We start from the raw sequence: 17995 nt of genomic DNA, 5'->3' as shown, positions 1-17995 counted from the left end.
GAACTCCAAGCTCTGGATCCGGTAGGTCCTTCCGGGGTCATGACCCCGGGGCTAGAGTCATTCAGTTTTTTAATATGGCAGCGTCCGCAGCTAGTCGGGCAATGGCGTTTCGTGCGCGTGCTGGTCAGCATGTTGCTTTTATTAGAAAAATTCCTTGGACCGCGGCGTCGAGTGAGTGATGGAGATGAGGAAGGGCGCGTTTTTATGTTTAAGTAACTCGTAAAACCTCTGTAGAGAACTGAAGTCAGCATGGTAGATGGGTTAGGTCAGGTGCTTTTTTACTCTCTCTCTCTCTCTCTCTCTCTCTCTCATAGGATGACTTCCTTTCCTCTCTCTGAGCTTTTAGGGTGCGATTTGGAATGACTTGGTGAGAAGATTTATTTATTATTTACTTCCTTGGACATAACCATTCAGAGGGAGCTGTTTTGACCTCAGGGGAGCTTGGGTTCAAAATGGGAAGAATGTAGGGGTGAAGATGAGAGAAACGGAGATTTCATTCGGTTCAAAGATGAAAACTTGGACTAGGGAACTGGCGAAGGGGGAGGGGTCCGAAGCGCGTAGTTTTTCATGATAAAATTGACAGTATTCGTGCTGGTTTCAGGGGAAGGGTTCCAGGTTCCTAGCAAAGTTGACTTGTCCTTTTGGGATTTAGGAGGAGCGCATACCTTTAATCCCAGCACTCAGGATTCACTCTGATTTCGAGGCCAGCCTGGTCTACAAGAGGACAGGCTCCAAAGCCACAGAGAAACCCTGTCTCGAAAAACCAAACCAAACCAACCAACCAACAAACAAACCAAAACTGAACTTGGGTCCTCTGTAAGAGCAGTATGCTCGCTTAAACGCTGAACCACCTCTTCAGCTTTTATTTGAGTCGGGATCTCATCCTATAGCCAGCCTACTTGTAGACTGGGCGCTGGGGTTATAAGGTGAAATATCTTACCTGGCTAAATGAAGATTTTTAAAATTTGCTCCCCCAAACTTAAGATACAGTTGTTTTTTTTTTGGGGGGGGGTAGTTATTTATGTATAGATCAGAATATAGTGATTTCTTAGTTTTGTTTTTTTTTTCCTCTCTCTCTTTTTTTCTTTTTGGAGACGGGCTTTCTGGTGTCCTGGAACTCGCTCTGTAGGCCAAGATGGTCTTGAACTCATAGAAATCGTCCTGCTTCTGACTCCTGAGTGCTGGAATTAAAGGTGTGCACCACACTTCTTTTAAACTTCACAGGAAGGCTGAGGGTTTTCACCCCATCAGGGCTGCCTTCAAATCCTTAAAACTCAGTAGCATTTGCAACTTTGAAACATTTTTTTTTTCCAGTTCATACTTTTCCACTAAGGAAACACTTAAATGGTATCTATGGCATTGCTTTTAGTATTTGCAGCAAGCTCTCCTGAAGTGATTTGGTAAAAAACTTACCTTCTAGAAGTGGTTTCTTTTGTGTGAGAGCTTCCTGTTGCTTTGACAGAATAGCTGACATAAACAGTGTAAAGGAAGGGATATCTTTATTCCATTTTGCAGTTCAGTTTCACCCAGCCTTGTTTGGGATTGTCTTGGCATAGTATATCATAGTGGGGGTAGAAGGTGGAAGGAGGCTGACTATTTCTTTCAAGAGAGAATGAGTAAGGGTCAGGGCTCCGAGTGTTCCTACAAGGGCATGCCCCTCCAATTGCTAGAATATTCTTCCAGTAGGCTCTATATCCTAAAAGGTTTCCACCTCCAATAGCACCACAGGCTGGTAACCAAGCCTTTACCTTAGGGGCCAATGAGGGACATTAACCATCCAAACCATACCATTGCAAGTGTTTCTAGAACTTTTACTGTCTGGTTTTAAACATGTATGTTTGGTGCTTTTTTGCCTAACCCCCAGTTTGTGTGTTCTATGAGGCCCTGATCTTTCTGACCATTAGAGGCTTTCAGAAATTAAGCCTCTGAGTATTGGAGGACTTTTTTGGTGTTTACTCATTCATTCAGACACGATTGAAGCCTTACTGTGCAACACATTGTAAGCACGGTGCTCCTTGTTCAGCTTGTAGTTTAATGGTGTGGTCATGACTGATAGCAATACAGACAGTCGGACCCGTGATGCTTAGATTAACTTGGAACTGTCTTACTTTCTATTGCTATGATGAGATGCCATGACCAAGACAATTAAAAGGAGGAGTTTATTGGGGGCTTACAATTACAGAGAGTGAGTCCATGACCATCATGATGGGGAGCATGGCGGCAGGCAGTCTTGCATCATGGCACTGGAATAGTATCTGAGAGCTCCCATCTTGACAACCATGAGGCAGAGAGGAACTATCTGGAAATGTTGTGGGCTTTTAAAACCTCAAAGCCACCTCCCAGTGACATACCTCCTCCAGGCCAGTGCTCCTAGTCATTCTCAAGCAGTTCCACCAACTGTGGACCAAATAGTCACATATCTGAGCCTATAGGGCTATTCTCATTTAAACCATCACAGGGACATAAACAAGAATATCGAAATGTAAACCCACAACCACTGTGGAAGAGAAAGAGATTTTAACTTTAAGATCTTGTACTGTGAACTTTTTGAGATCTCACAAGAAGAGTATTGTATTCTAGTATGAGCTCAATAAAATAATACTTAGTGGAGGTGTTTAGTTCAGCCTGGAAAAAAAAAACCCTTTATCAATCATTTAGATCAGAGGAGATAAGAGTAGTGACATATGGAAGAGAATCACATACACAAAATCGGGAATCAACAGGATTAGACAGAGAATGCACTGTGCTGTACTGGACAATAACTTGGCCAGCAGAAGGAAATAAGGCAGGAAGCATAGGCAGGACGGATGGAAGACCAGTAAGCTGAGATTTCTAGTGCATGTGGCAGGACACCGGGCTGTGAAGACTATGCCTTCTGCTTACAGGGGTTGTTTTCACACACCCAGCACCGCACCAGGTATGGCAAGAAGAGTTTTTGCTCAGGATGGGGCCTGCAGCCAGGTCAGCCGTTTGTCCATCTTCCCATCACACTTCACAGCAAGTCAGTCCTGTAGCTTTTGGAATCCTAAGACTCGGGGAATGCAAAGAAGCTCAGGAACTCTGAACTCTTTCACATTTTTATCTACAATCTACAATAGAGAACTTATTTTGTTTTGCTTTCCTTCTTCCAGGTGAGCTGAGAGAACATTTTGCTAAGTTTGGCCACATAAAAAGGTGCAGTGTACCGTTTGTGAGTATTAAAATAATAACAAAAACTATTGCGGGGTGGGATGGGGGTATCTCTGTGGTAGAACATTGCCTAGTGTGTATGAGGCTCTGGGTTTGATCTCAGACTTCCAGATGGAAAAATTATCATTTAATTCTTGTTTTCTTTTATCAGCATATAAAATACATTATCTAATGGAGTGAAACTCTGAAAATCTGTTGATAAACTTGTGGGTGATAACCGATTAAAGCATACTTTATCCCAGATATTTATTTAATTAAAAGCCCTGTCTTGGAAAACCAAAAAAAAATTTAGTTGTTGTTGGTGGTGGTGCAAGCCTTATTCCCAGCACTTGGGTGGCATAGGCAGGCAGATCTCTTAGTTTGAGACCAGCCTGGTCTACAGAGTGAGTTTCATTACCAAGCCAGGGCTACACAGACAAACCCTGTCTCCAAAAACAAAAAAAAATTGTATTATGCAATGATTATATAATTTCCCTCTTCCAACCCCTCCCATGTATACTGTGGCCACCCCTTACTTTTTCCAATTCATGGTATCTTTTTCTTTTTTTCCAAGATAGGGTTTTTCTGTATAACCCTGGCTGTCCCGAAACTTGCTCTATAGACGAGCCTGGCCTTGAACTCGGAGATCCAGTTGTCTCTCTCCCCTAGGTGCCAGCTGGTATTTTTTTTTGAGACAGGGTTTCTCTGTCACTTTGAAGTCTGTCCTGGAACTTGCTCTGTAGACCCAGCTGGCCTCAAACTCTGCTGGGATTAAACGCACGTACTACCACCACCTGACTGTGGTATTTTTTTAATTGATGTGAATGCATGTATTCGAGTATTCATGCATCACATGTACACCCTGCTCAGTCTGTATAGTGTCACTTGTGTATACACACACACACACACACACACACACCCTGCTCGGTCTGCATTAACTTGTATGTATGTTTTCAGGGCTGACTTAGTCTGTACTGGATAACCAATTGCTATGCTCCTCCCTGAGAAGATTGCTTCTCTTGCTGTCAGCAGTTAGTGTTATTTTTTGAGGGTTGAGGCCCCTTGAACCTTCCATCTTTCGGGTTAGCATGCCTATTAGTGCGGTCTTTGTTCAGCTTATCGTAGACATTTATGTTAATTCTTATTATTGTATCATCACAAGCACAATGGATAGACACAACACATGACCTCACACTGGCTACGGGTTAGCTCAGTTCTCTGCGCAGGATTTCATAGAGTAGTCTTCATCAGAGTTCAAAAGAGGGAAGGTGTGATTTCCAAGTTTCCCTGAGGTAGTTGGGAAAATTTTCCTCTTTTAAAATTGTATTTATTTTTGAGTGTGGGTGTTTGCCTGCATGTATGCTTGTGCACCATGTGTGTGCCGTGCTCCCAGCTCCTGGGACTAGTTACAGTCAGTTGTGAACCACCATGTTGGTGCTGGGAACCAAACTCAGGTCTTCTGGAAAAAGAGCCGTGCCCCTAACAACTGAGCAATCTCTCAAGCTTCTGGCCAAACCTTTTAAAATTTGTGTTTTTGAGACAAGACCTTACTATATAGCTCAAGCTGTTCTCAAAATTACTATCCTTGAACTCACAATCCTATCCGAGTTCTAAGTGATGGGCTTACAGCATGTGCCAGCATGTTTGTTTGGCAGCAGAGGAGTTTGTATGGTGTTAAGATGGTCACATATACCACACTGGTGATAGGCCATTTCCTTTTGCCATATAACCTGACCAGGGAGCTGTGTCTTATCATCTTTGCCATATTTCGTCTTAAGTTACATATTGTGATTCCAGTTCTACAGTATCTAATGCCCTCTTCTGGACCCCATATGGCATTTACACTGGTACATACATATACAAAGCATGTGTTGACAGGTAGTTGTGACAAATGAGCAAGCTTCATTCAAAGATGACAAGATGCAACTAGATTTGAGGGTTTTTCTAGCTTCTAAGTAGTTTATTAAAGAAAAAAAATGAGTACTTCAGTGGTCAGTTTCCTTTGAGTAAAACCGTTAGTGGCTTACTCTGGACTATATCATAAGCAGTGTTACTGTGATCTGCATCTAGGTTACAGGAAATGCTGTCCTTATTTCCTCTTGCCAGTAGAAAAGCAGAATAACGCTATGATCTAGCCTGGGCCAACTAGGAAGGAAGGTATGTAGTAAGGGTTACTGTTAAGTATTGTCTGTGATCTGATTTTGGCAAATGAAAAAGTTGGTAGTTTATCTGGATGGAGCTCATGGAAGCTTTATCAAGTTCAGAGTGATTTTTTTTTTCTATTGTATTTTCATTTTTAGGACAGAGAGACTGGCTTTCACAGAGGCATGGGTTGGGTTCAGTTTTCTTCACAGGAAGAACTTCAGAATGCACTACAACAGGAAAATCATATTGTTGATGGAGTAAAGGTAAGTATTTCTGTTGATGTGTTCCATGTTGCTTTTTAAAGAGTAGTTGGTGTCCTATAAAGTTGATGAGGAAAATCCATGAAGACCCTGTTTAATTTTTGGTGCTAGGGATTGAACCCAGAATGCTCCACTGAGCAACCATCCCCAAGGGGAAGGCCCTTTGAATAGTTTTTCCAGGCGTATTTAACAGAGTGGTGGAAACAGCAATGCAGACAAATTGGCTGCATTCTTGCCTTTTCCCTGACTGAGAAGTTTTAGTTGATTATTAGAGGGAAGACACCAGCCCCCGAGTCACCAGTTATGAGTCTAATGAAATGGTATTCCTACAAATAGGTAAATTCTGCTTTTAATGTTTCTAAAAATCTTACCTCTCCTTACAGTGCTTTTTCTCGCCCATGCAGATCTATGTTCAAGCTCAGAAACCAAAGGTTTTGCAAGGGGCTCAAACATCTGATGAAGAGAAAGACTTCTGAGATGATTATTATACTAACCATTAATAAATATAATTGAGACCTTTTTTCTAAATGTTTTTATTTGAAACAAGAGCTGCACTAAGCAAGATCTTAGTTTCCCCACTGCACGGTAAAACAGCACAACATTTGGTAGCATAGTTCCAGTATGTGGACATTATCCAACTCACCGTTTTGGGGTAATTTTATTCAGAAAGTTCTTACACAAAATATTACCCCTGGAATAGTAAATGTCACATACAAGAAGTGGTCTTAATTCTGTGGGGCAGGCAGTATTTCCTATAAGTGCTGCACGATGGGAGAAGCACAAACATAGCCCATTCTTTAAAAAAAAAAAAAAAAAAAAAAACTAATCCAAAGTAGAATATCCAACCCCCCTCCCCCATTTCCTGGAGTAAAAAGTAGTGCTGGGCTCTCCTGCCCAGATTTGGTTTTTATCCTGATGGTTTACAAAGGGTTTCCCAATGATCTGCATCATCGGGGTCTCAACAGTCCACTGGCTTTCAGGAGAGGATCCTATCTACTCCTTCCTCCGCTTCTTGCCTTCGTGCTCGTGCTCCTTAGGGCGACTACTATCAGAAGGTCTTTTAGAACCACCATGCTGTTTGGCTTCTTCCAAAAATTTGTCCAAACCAAAAGGATCTTCCTCAAACTGAACCGGTCCCTCTCGGTTTCTCTGTCTACGGTCTGAACCAGAAAACTCCTTATCAGGAACAAATCTAGGGGAAAAAGAGAAGAGGTCATGTGCTACCTTTGTTTTACCGGTGTAAACAGGACAATCAGCAGTCTGTCTTGGTACCTGTTGGTCTTTATCCTGGTTTCCAGGTCATCACCATACATATCCTTGTCCAGATTTTTACTAGGCCTGTAGATACTTTGAGCCATATCTTTACCACCTCTCCAGGCCTGATCATAAACATTATAAATTTCATCTTCTCCACCTGCAAATCCACTGTCCATACCCTGTGGAAAAATAAAAGACAGTAAATACAAATGTATCCAAAGCTGAATCTGAATACTTGTGACGAATTAACACTTCCATGTTTAAAGACAATTTTCAAAAAATACTGCAACATTTAAAAATATATAAACTTGTTCATACACATTTGAGTCTTACCTAGAGACTTAATATTAAATAAAGTATTCATTAATAAGTTTGATTAATCTGCCTGTGGTCTATATATCAAGTCCTAGGATAGCTAGAGCTATGTAAAAGATCCTGTCTCAGACAAAAAAATAAGGACACAAAGCTGGGTGTGTAGAGAAGGTAGGGTGGATCTGTGAGGAGCTGAAGGGAGGAAATGAGTATGTTAAAACATGTTTAATATATTTATTCTATGTATGTATGTTAAAACTAGTTATATGAAATTCTCCAAAACCAATTTTTAAAACCTGACTAACAATGTCATTAAAGTAGAAGGATTATCCTATAGGTACTCAATAGTAATGCTGATAAATGTAACTTTATCTGCCTGAGAACATCCCTACCAAAGCACAAAACAATTAGGCTCTCAATGAAAATTTTAATTTTCACCCAACTTTGAAAAGCTTTAAGCTTAAGGTTATAAGAAAAAAACTTTTAACCCCTTAAATTACAGAGGTTTAGGAAAAAGCTTTGGAATCAAAGCATTCAAGGTTGAAACCTCAGTTCTATCAATTACTGACCCCTGCCTCAATTACCTATGAAACGTAAATAATGGGGGGCTGGTGAGGTGGCTCAGTGTTAGTGTTTTCTCCATAAGCCACGAGGACTTAGGAGTTAAGTTTGGATCCCTAGAACCTATGAATACAACAGGTGGGCATTGTAGCTTGCCTGTAACCCCACCCTCTGGAGACACGAACAGCAGATCTCAGCTTCAGAGAATAAAGTGGGAGGGAATAAGAGAATAAGATGGGAGGAAGATTAATAATGGACAATCATCAACCTCTGACCTTACATGCACGTACACACATGCGCCTAGCACGCAAACAAGCATACAAATGAAAGTGGAAAAATAAAGACAAGAAAAATATGGCTTCACACCCATCCCCCACCGAAGTGTTTTAAAGGACTGAGATAAATAGATTTAGAACAATGTCAGGAATATAAATATCAAAAAATTGACTTACTCAGAAGAGCTTAATCAAATGCTATTTTTATATCTTCTAAAACCATCAAATCACAATTTTATCCCTAGAAGAGCTGTACTGTATGTGTGCATACTCAACAGAAGGGTTCTTTCTTTGAGGGCAGAGGCAAAGAATCTTTGGTCTCAGGGAAGTTATTAATCGGCAGTAGATGATTAAATTGTTCTAGGCTGGTTAATTACAACCAATACTAGAAATGTGATTTCCTGACAGTCTACTACTTCAATAATACAGTTCCATAGCTTTTTTTTATTTTTGGAAACAGGGTCCCATGCACCTCAGGCTGACCTTGAACTCCCGATCTTCCTGCCTCTACTTTGCAAATGCTAGCATTACAGACATACCTGCCACACCTGGTTTATGTCATATTGGGGATCAAACCCAGTGATTCAGGCATGCTAAGCAAGCACTCTACTAAATGAGCTCTGTCCCCAGCTCTGAAGTTTCAGTTTAAAAAGCTTTCAAATTGAAAGGCTACAAAACAAAACAAAAACCACACCACAAATTACCCAAGAGTTGCTTTTATAGGAAACCAGATGCTTTGAATAACAGATAAACCAGGGGGTGGTGCACACCTTTAATCCCAGCACTAAGAAGCAGAGGTAGGTAGATCTCTGAGTTTGAGGTCAGCTTGGTCTACAGAGCGAATTCTAGGATAGCCTGGGCTATACAGAGAAACCCTGTCTCAAAAACAAACAAACAAAAAAAGATGTGGACACAGTAGTGTCCAGTTTCACCTTCTGGTTTCTTTCACTGCCTACTAGTGCTTCAGATCACAGCCAATTGTCAGAAATCACCATCACCAGTGTTCCAGGTTCAGGCTGACCTTGAACTCTACTTTCCTGTCCAGTGTAATAAAGTGTAATAAAGTGTCCAAGTGTAATAAAGGCGTGGGCCACCATGACCAACTTTCATTTTTGTCTTTAAGGAAAACTCGCAACTTCCAATTTTTCCTGTCATCACTCTGGCATAACCTTGGCTACTGCAAATCCAAAGTATGTACTTTACCCCGAGAAAAGACATCCTTACCAACATACAAGATAAAGCCGTTTTCTGAGTTCCTCATACCTTGGTTTGATTGAAGAGCCTCTGGTCATACTGAACTTCATTGGAAGTTCGAGGATTGGGCACACCAAGAGCAATGACTTCACTGATATCTCGATTTTCATTTCTCTGTAGTTTTGACCTATTTCAAATATACAATCACATTTTACACACATGAGCACATTTTACAGACAAGATGGATATATGCAATATAAATACAACCACTCTCAGAAGCAAAGGAAATAAATATGCTACGTTTCTGTCTAATGCACAATTACAACAGCAGCTCTCACAGACTTCGGATGCATGACTGGAGAAGGCAGGCAGGAGTCTCCACTCAGGGCCTACCAGCAGAGGAATACACAAGAACTGGATGCACCACATACCAGCAGTCCTCTGCAGCAGCTCACACTCAGCTCTGACCTATAAGTAGTAATTTTTACCCTACTACCATCCTGAGGAAAACATGTCAGTGACTAGATTACTCTGTATGGCTTCTGAAATTACATTAATTCCTCTGCTGTTTTGGTATAAATGCAATCGACATCTGAATGAAACCATGGTAACTGTCACCACTTTACAAGAAGCTCATGCCTTAAAATATTTCTGTAGACAATTTTATTTTCACCCAATTACTAGTTCACACTTTTCTGTATCCTCAATTCTCACAGCCACTTTACTGGTTTGAAGAGCCCTATTTCTGTACAGAGCCACTGTCCTTTAACAATGTAGCTAGTCTCCAACACTGACGATGTTGATACTTCTCTCATTCCTTTCTCTTCTACATGGCTTCAATTTCTGCTTCCCCGACTGAACTTATCCAGAGAGAAGAAATATGCCAATTAAACAAGGAACCACCTGACAGAGAGGATTTACGATATGAACTCCTAGGATAACCAGGGCATGGAAAACTGCTCATATAGGAAGAAAATGTTTCACATTTGCCTTCAGCCTGAACCCCGAATTCCTCCTTTTCAGCATAGCATATTCTGGACTCTAAAACAACAAAAGTTCTCAGCTACTGGTGAATCCCAAACTTCTCTGATTCCTATTTTATGTCCCTATAAATGTATTAAGTTCCACTTTATTTTTGTAAATTTTCCCCATTTTTATAAAACTCTTCAGAATTTTAAAATAAACTACTCATAGGAGTCCAGAATCTTCTTTCAAAACTTGCTCTCCTTCCTACTGTACTGGGCACAGTAGTTGGCAAAGAAAGGCTGCACTAAGTCTATGACGGCTGGCTTTCTATCCAACACAGGCACACAGCCAGCTTATCCCACCACTTGAGGAGGAAAAGCATACACCTAAATAATTCCATTCTCTCTTTTTGATCTGGATTCCCTTTCCTTATCCTCACCATTCTCCACACTAAATATTAGTCTACAAGGCGATGGGAGAGCAGGTTGCCTTCTAGGGAGAGTCAATTCTGTAAAGACAAAGTTATTTGTTAATTTATTAACAAGCTCAAGAACTTAGGCACAAAAATGCCCTTTCCCTTAACTTGTAATTATGCCAAGCAGCGACCTACCTCTTATCAGGGGCTGCCCTGGAAAGGTTCCGGTCATGCTGTCTCTCTTTCCGCCTGTCATGACGAATTTCATCCCTTTCGCGTGCTTCTCCATCCTCTGCGGACACAGTTGAAAATTACATCACTGCATTAGCAATTCATATTTTGCACAAGAGGCTCTTTAACATAGAAAATGTCATACTTTTCTATTTTTTGAGACAGGTTATTACTATATAGCCAAGGCTAGCCTTGAATTCTGGATCTTCCTATCCCCACCTCCCTGTTTCTGGGATTACAGGTATGCATGACCACTACTTTTTAGTCACACTCAGCTTTTTAAGGTTACTTGTAGTCAATTTATATCCAATTAGTTTGTGGACTGTGGACTCCTAAGTCAGCTGCCTTCAATTTACTTGAAATGCACCTAAGGAGAAAGGTGGACTGAGGTGGCGGTGAGCACACAGGTGAAGAAGAAAATCCAGTACTGCTAATTGTCTTTTTGAGACAAGGTTTCTCTGTGTGGCCATGGCTCTCCTGTAGCCCAGGCTGGTCTCGAACAGAGACTCGCCTGCCTCTGCCTCCCGAGTGCTGGGATTAAAGGCGTGCACCACCACTGTCCAGCATTCTGTTTTTTAAATGCAGCACAACATCTAGGGGAAGAGAGGTGGGAGTTCATCACATACTGCTTTCAGTTCCTCCTTGAGAATGGCCATGGAAAAGGGAAAGAGCTGCGACAATGGCTCCGCTGGTAAAGTGTCTGCTGTTTAAGAATGAGGAGGAGCTGAGCCTGCATCTCTAGCAGCCAGGGGTGTGTGTCTGTCTGTCTGTCTGTCTGAGACTCACCTAGTCAGCCAACTGGTGAGCTTTTGGTTCAACTAAATAGTAGAGAGTAGTGGACTGAACAATGACAATATCAACCTTTTGTGTCCATATGAGCATGTAATATGCATGTGCACAAGCACATACACACACCCCAACATGTATCCAGGCACACCATATCAAGTCTTTTAAGCAAATGGGGAAAAAAAAAAAAGAACCATGTCTTGCTGGAGCCTGCTGGCCAGCCGGCCTAGCTCATTAGATGTGAGTTCTAAGCAAAGAGACTTTAAAAAAAATTTTAAAAAATTGCTGGCCAGCTTTCATAGTCCTCCAAAAGCCACCAGTGATCTTATCCAAATGCTGGACCCTGCACATTACAATAGTGACCTGTCTGGCAAGATGAGCCCACTGGTGTGACAGCAGCAGGACTGTTGTGGAGTTGACCTTCTGCTTTTCGATTGGATCCCCAACTATTGACTCTCTCCTAATTATAGAATCGGCTATCCTGGGCTAAACTCAGGGCCCCTGTAGTCATTTATCTTTCCATTCAGAATGTTCTTCTCCAAGATAGCCACACGGTTTATTTCCAAGTTTTTGTACGAATGTTAGCATTTTAGAAGTAAGGCTTATTCAACCCTTTTCTTCTGGCACTTTTATATCCCTCATGTTTTAGTTTCTTTCATCCATTATATTATACACATGATTAACTTCATTTGCTGGTTTTGTTTGTTTGATACTGGATTTCTCTGTGTAGCTCTGGCAGACCTGGAACTCAATTTGCAGAGGAGGCTGGCCTCAAACTCAGAGATCTGCCTGCTTCTGTCTTCAAAGTTCTGGGACTGGCTTTTTGACATAGGCTCTTACTGTGCAGCTCTGGCTGCCCTCAAACTTTCCATCCTCCTGTCTCAGCATCTTCAGTGCTGGGAGCAGAGGTGTACTACCATGTGATTAGAAAAAAACCTAATTTTTTTTTTCAGGTAAGACAACAATAAAAATAAACCTGCTCTCCTTTCTCTCCTGATTTTCTGAGACAAATTCTTATGTATTCAGGATGGAACACCATGAAGACCAATTCTGTCTGTCAGGAATCTGCAACCCTCCCTTCTTCAACTCCCATGTGCCAGGATTACAAGTATGCCCCCTCAAGGTTAAGATGACTTTTCCTTATCTTTCTATGTTTACTGATGCTGACTGTTGTATCTTACGGTGTTCTACCATCTAGCTGAAGATCTGTTTCTAAAAAAAGATTTCACACACCAGGTGCTTGGAATGAACCAAGTCCTACAGGCTTGTCTTAAAAAAAAATTCACAGTTTTCCTAATTAGAATTATGAATTCACATAGTTCTCTAGGTCTAGAGTGGCACATTCCTTTAATCTCAGCATTTGGGAGGCAGAGGCAGGCAGATCTCTGAGTTCAAGGCTACAGAGCCAGTTCTAGGACAGTCAGGACTACATAGAGAAACTATGTCTCAAGGAGTAACAAAGAATTACAAATTCATCTTTCCTCTCAGAATAGACTTGATACACTAATGTCAATTATTATATAAAGCCAGGCAGAGAACACTGGCAATTTTAATGACCGGACGATACATTAATCTACAAATTAGCAAAACTCCAGATTATTTTACAATGTTGACAAATTGACTTAGTTGGGAATTTACTTTTTCTTTCTAAATTTTAAGAAAACCACAATGGGATTAAAAGTTGATGAAACCTATCAATAGCATAAACATAAATTTAAAGGTGTAATTATCAGGTTTGGTGTATGGCCCACACCTTTAATCCCAGCACCCGGCAGATCTCTTTGAGGCCTGCCTGGTCTATATATGAAGTTCCAGGACAGCCAGGCTATGCTAAAAACATTTTTAAAAAAAGTATAATTGTCTCTCAATATCCTATAGAGATTGGTTCCTGGACCCATACCTCATGTGTACTTGGATGGGTGAATGTTCAAGACCTTTACAGGCTTATTTTCTAGAAGAAGAAGTCTGCACAATTTGGGTAAAGATGCCAACTGCCCAACTCAATACTTTCAATTCACAACTAGTTCAGTCTGTGGCTGAGGATCCTAGGGATACAGACGACCAACTGTAAATTGATCAAGACTAAGAATTTCTCGTATACTTCCACATGGAAGACCCATTTCAAATATGTATTTCATTTGTTTCTAGTTCAGCTTAATAAGAAAGAGGTCACACCGCACTTGTATACTTTTCTGAAATATCTAAATTTTAAATTTTCTTATGCATACCCACTATAAAACAGCTCCTCCCATCCTCCATGGAGACATTCTCAAATGAGATCTGTATCTCTCACCAAGTAAATCCCCAAACGAGACTGTTATACCTTTTTCCACGTGGGTTTTGATCCCAGCTCTCCTCTCTCTGGCTTTCTGGGCCATTTCTCTAAGTTTCTCTTCATGCTTCTCCTTTTCTTTCTGAGCCATCTTTCTCTCCACTTGGGCCCGCATTTCCACAGCTTCACGAGCCTGTTAAGGAGGTGAGATGTGAAGTGGAGCACACTGCAGGGTAAATACAGCTGTATCCACACCGCCTTCCTCAAGTCTGCTGGGTGTCGCTGCTGGAAGACTAAGATTCTGGAAGGCTGGCCTTGTGTCTCTGCCACAATGTTTTGATGGCCACAACTACAGTGACGCCATTTGACTTTATAAGTCAAGCACATTACTAATGCTTTCTCAGATAAACAATCTAAAAATAAAATTCGGGCTCAGCATAATAGTGAGCACCAGTAATCCCAGCAGAAAGATCATCTGAGTCCACAAGTTCAAAACAAGACTGACATCCGCTGAGCGGGGTGGTACACGTCATTAATCCCAACACTTGGGCAGAGGCATGTGGGTCTCTTGAGTTTGAAGCCAGCCTGGTCTATACAGTGAGTTCTAACACAGCCAGGGCTATGTAGAGAGACCCCATCTCAAAAACAAAACAGAAGAACCAAAATGAGATCCAGTCTCAAAATGTAAGCAAATAGGTAAATAAAAATAGTTGGACATCCATATTCCCAAATATTGTTTATAAATGTTCTTTTACATTTAAAGGGGGATATGATATAGATATGAATAATTTCATTGGTATGGATTTTAAGGTCAATTTGGTTATATGTATATATATTTCTGATCTTGACTGATGTATTGTGATTGTGTAGTTCATTTTAAAAATGTAATGTATAATTAGAAAATATAGGTTGTTAATGGATAATATCGATAATAGTCAAGCTTGTAGTAATGTTAGTCTGATTTTCTAAAAGTGCACAGATATATTTCAGATAGACATTCATATCTTTCAAAGACTACAGAACATGGCATTTAATGTTTTAATAACTTAGGACTTTTCATGACAGTGAGACACGTCTGCTCCTGGCAGCACCAATCTACTTCAAGAGGAAGATGGGCATCGAAGAGGCTCCTTATGGAGTTGGTTAGCCATTTGGGCAAGAAACTGCTCTTGCCTGGACTGTTATATAAACTGGACACAGAGAACCCGCAGAGAGAGGACTGCTGAACTTGCCTAAGGGTGAGATGATCTTTCGGGGTTCCTGATTCATGAAAGAGTCTGCGAGACATACTACAGGACACAGCAGATAATGACTAAATTGCCTTTGAAATTTCCTGCTTCATGGAAATGTCTCTGGATATTATGGGCCTGAAGGCCGAAGATGGGTGCCCCAACGATACAGAGGAACTTTGGGTGACTGTTCAGGCAGCGAGATGTCTCTGTCATTTCTAGAGTTTTGGAAGTTGCTTACTTCTTGTTTACTTAGGTAATATATCCTTCTGGAGTCTTTGATGGAGTTAAAGAATGGATAGTCGTAGCTATAGTTTTCCATTATTATGATAAAGATATAGTTATAAATATTATGACTGTAATTCTTGCTTGGTAAGTGTTTTGTTATATGTAATTTTACTATGTTAAAATAAAAGCCTTTCTTTTTTGTTTAAACAAAAAAAGGGGAAATGATGGAGGAGGGTTATCTGTCTATTATGTTATTTTCATTGGTCAATAAAGAGACTGCCTTGGTCCCTTGATAGGACAGAAAATTAGGTAGGCGGAGTAAACAGAACAAAATGCTGGAAAGAGGGCAATGAGCCAGATGCCATGGAGCCAGCCACCAGGTCAGACACGCTAAATCTTTTCCGGTAAGCCACTACCTCGTGGTGCTACCACGAGATTATTAGAAATGGGTTAATATCAAGATATGAGAGTTAGTCAGTAACTAACTCTCTAAAGATAATGGGCCAGGCAATGTTTAAATGAATACAATTTATTTGTTGTTATTTCTGGGACTAAGCTAGCCATGCAGGAGCTGGGCAGGATGAAAAGCAGGCCTGCCCGCAGCTCCTTACTACAGGACAGGGTAGTGCATACCTGCAATCTAGAACTCAGGAGGCTGAGGCAGAAGGATTGTAATGAGTTCCAGCAAAGCATGAGCTTGAAACTCAGATCCTGTCTCAAGAAACCAAAATCTACGAAAATTAAGGACTTCATCTGAAGACAAAACCTTAGCCTACATCTTTAAGACTTTAGTAAAAAACAAACAAAAAAACAAGAACCCACTTATTTGTCTGTACGTGTAGATATTAACACAGCACTTATTTGTAATATCAATAGTTAATACCATCAATGCTACTTTACATAGCATTTAATCAGAATGTTTACCTATCTTCCTCTACAACTGTTCTTTTGGGGATTGCCTACATCTAAAATAGAAGAAAATTATGCGAGGTACAACAGTACCCAGCAGTCTCAACAAAATGAGGTCAGCCCAGAAAACCATTACTCTGGCATGCCGGTGAAAGAGCAGGGATCACCACTGATAGGTGCGGCTCTGAACAGAGCTGCCACTGGTGCCTGCTGTCATCAGCGCACACACGTTAGTCTCTCTGGTACCTGAGGCACACAAGTATGGGCTCACAAACGAAAGAACATTCAGCAAAAACTGTAAATGACCAACCTTCCGATCAGCAATGTATAGAGCTTCAGCCAGTTTGGCAAAATTTTCATTTATGTGCACAGTTTGAAGTCCTCTTCCATCAGCAGCCAGCCGCTTATCCAGAGGAATTGTATAACCCTGAAGAGAAAGCAGAAGGTGAGTTAGCTCAGCGAGGTGACAGTCACCACCTAACATTAGCCTAGTGCATGCCCAATTTGAGAGCCACTCAAATTTCTATTTTCCACACTTCTCACCCAATTATGGAAAACAACTAACAGTGGGTATGTTGCATGGAAAGTCCACTGTCTAATCATCCTAGTGACTTCACAAGGCTGGTAACATAGCGCTCTCCTCCCCACAGAGGAAGACGGGTTAGAGTGCTGAGTGATGGCACTGAGTTCAGAGTCAGGAAGTGGGTGATCAAAGACTGGAACCCACCAGGATGATGCAAGATTCCAAGCTTAAAAACAGTGACTGTTAATAACTGTGGATCACGGTAAAAAGAAAATCACTGCCCCACAGTCAAATAGCCGGTGAAAGAGTAAAACCAGCAGTCGTAAGAACGCACACAAACCACTGTAACCCAGAGAATATGCCGATCATGCATGAGACTTTCAGGCCTGTTTCCCGCGCCCCCCCCCCCCCCCGAATTCTAACTCTTCTCCTAAACACTAATCTTACGTTCATTGTCTCCTAACATAAAACAGTGCTGGCCGGGTGTGGGGGTTCATGTCTACAACCCACTTGAGAGACTGAAGCAGTAGGATTATAACTTCAGGACCAGCCTGGATCACGTAGCAAGTTCTAGGCTAAAGAGTAAGACCAAACCAAAATCATAAAAAAGCTCCCATCTACAAAGAATCCACAAATGGCAAGAAAGTCACACAGTGTTTCTGAATTATCTCAACACGTCACGGGGATACACAGATATGAATCCCAAGTAAGATGGTCCAATAGCCATTCCAATGAAGGATGAATACGTGATTTTGTATTAAACTCATGGCTTAAAGTTGCTGCTTTCACCCATAAAGTGAATCATGAACTGAACTCCAAGCCTATAAAGAGTAAGAATTAGGAAATGGATCCCATATTTTATAGATTCTTACTAACTTCCGGAGAAGCTGGCAGTTGGCTGAGATACTTAGAAATTTTGCTTGCCCTGACTGTCCTGGAACTCACTATTAGACCAGGTTGACCTCAAGTCTACAGAGACTTGCCTGTCTCTAACTCAAGGAAGCCATCAAGCTCTGCCATAAATAGGCTGTACTTTTAGGGCTCTTTTAGACAGGATCTTGTGATGTAGCCCAGAGTAGCCTTCAACTTGTTATCCTCCTGCTTCAGTTTCATGTGTGCAGGGATCACAAGCATGCAATACACACATGCATCACATGCCTGGCAACACAGTGAACACCAACGCTACACACAAGAATAACCGGAACTTAGGGCAGAGAAAACCCCACTCACTGTTCTCCTTTCTCATGTGAACAATGAGAATGGT

The 17995-nt window shown here is 41.2% G+C and overlaps 2 protein-coding genes across 3 annotated transcripts in view; one reads left to right on the top strand and one right to left on the bottom strand.

Moving 5' to 3' along the window:
- The first annotated feature begins 21 nt into the window (after positions 1-21).
- Slirp (SRA stem-loop interacting RNA binding protein) lies at positions 22-6093 on the top strand. 2 transcript variants are annotated; one of them, XM_048449314.3, is made up of 4 exons: positions 22-171; positions 3132-3190; positions 5469-5576; positions 5978-6093. In XM_048449314.3, the coding sequence occupies exons 1-4, from the start codon at positions 75-77 to the stop codon at positions 6047-6049; spliced, it is 336 nt and encodes a 111-aa protein (XP_048305271.2). In that variant the 5' UTR covers positions 22-74; the 3' UTR covers positions 6050-6093. The 2 variants fall into 2 exon arrangements, with proteins under 2 accessions (XP_048305271.2, XP_048305270.3); XM_048449313.3 differs by having other exon boundaries at positions 5957-6093.
- A 282-nt stretch (positions 6094-6375) lies between these two features.
- The window catches only part of Snw1 (SNW domain containing 1), a 33246-nt gene continuing 21626 nt past the window's right edge, over positions 6376-17995 (bottom strand). Inside the window, exons 9-14 of the mRNA XM_048449311.3 lie at positions 16519-16635; positions 13894-14035; positions 10749-10845; positions 9242-9359; positions 6846-7009; positions 6376-6765 (exon numbers count right to left, since the gene is read on the bottom strand). Of these exons, the coding sequence (XP_048305268.1) occupies positions 6567-6765; positions 6846-7009; positions 9242-9359; positions 10749-10845; positions 13894-14035; positions 16519-16635 (837 nt within the window). The 3' untranslated portion in view covers positions 6376-6566. The remainder of the gene's footprint in view (positions 6766-6845; positions 7010-9241; positions 9360-10748; positions 10846-13893; positions 14036-16518; positions 16636-17995) is intronic.

The sequence above is a fragment of the Myodes glareolus genome, chromosome 11 (genome assembly GCF_982192425.1).
Source record: "Myodes glareolus chromosome 11, mMyoGla1.1, whole genome shotgun sequence".
Taxonomy (NCBI): domain Eukaryota; kingdom Metazoa; phylum Chordata; class Mammalia; order Rodentia; family Cricetidae; genus Myodes; species Myodes glareolus.
Note: the sequence above shows the minus strand (reverse complement) of the source record. Positions and strands in the feature narration are given on the sequence as shown.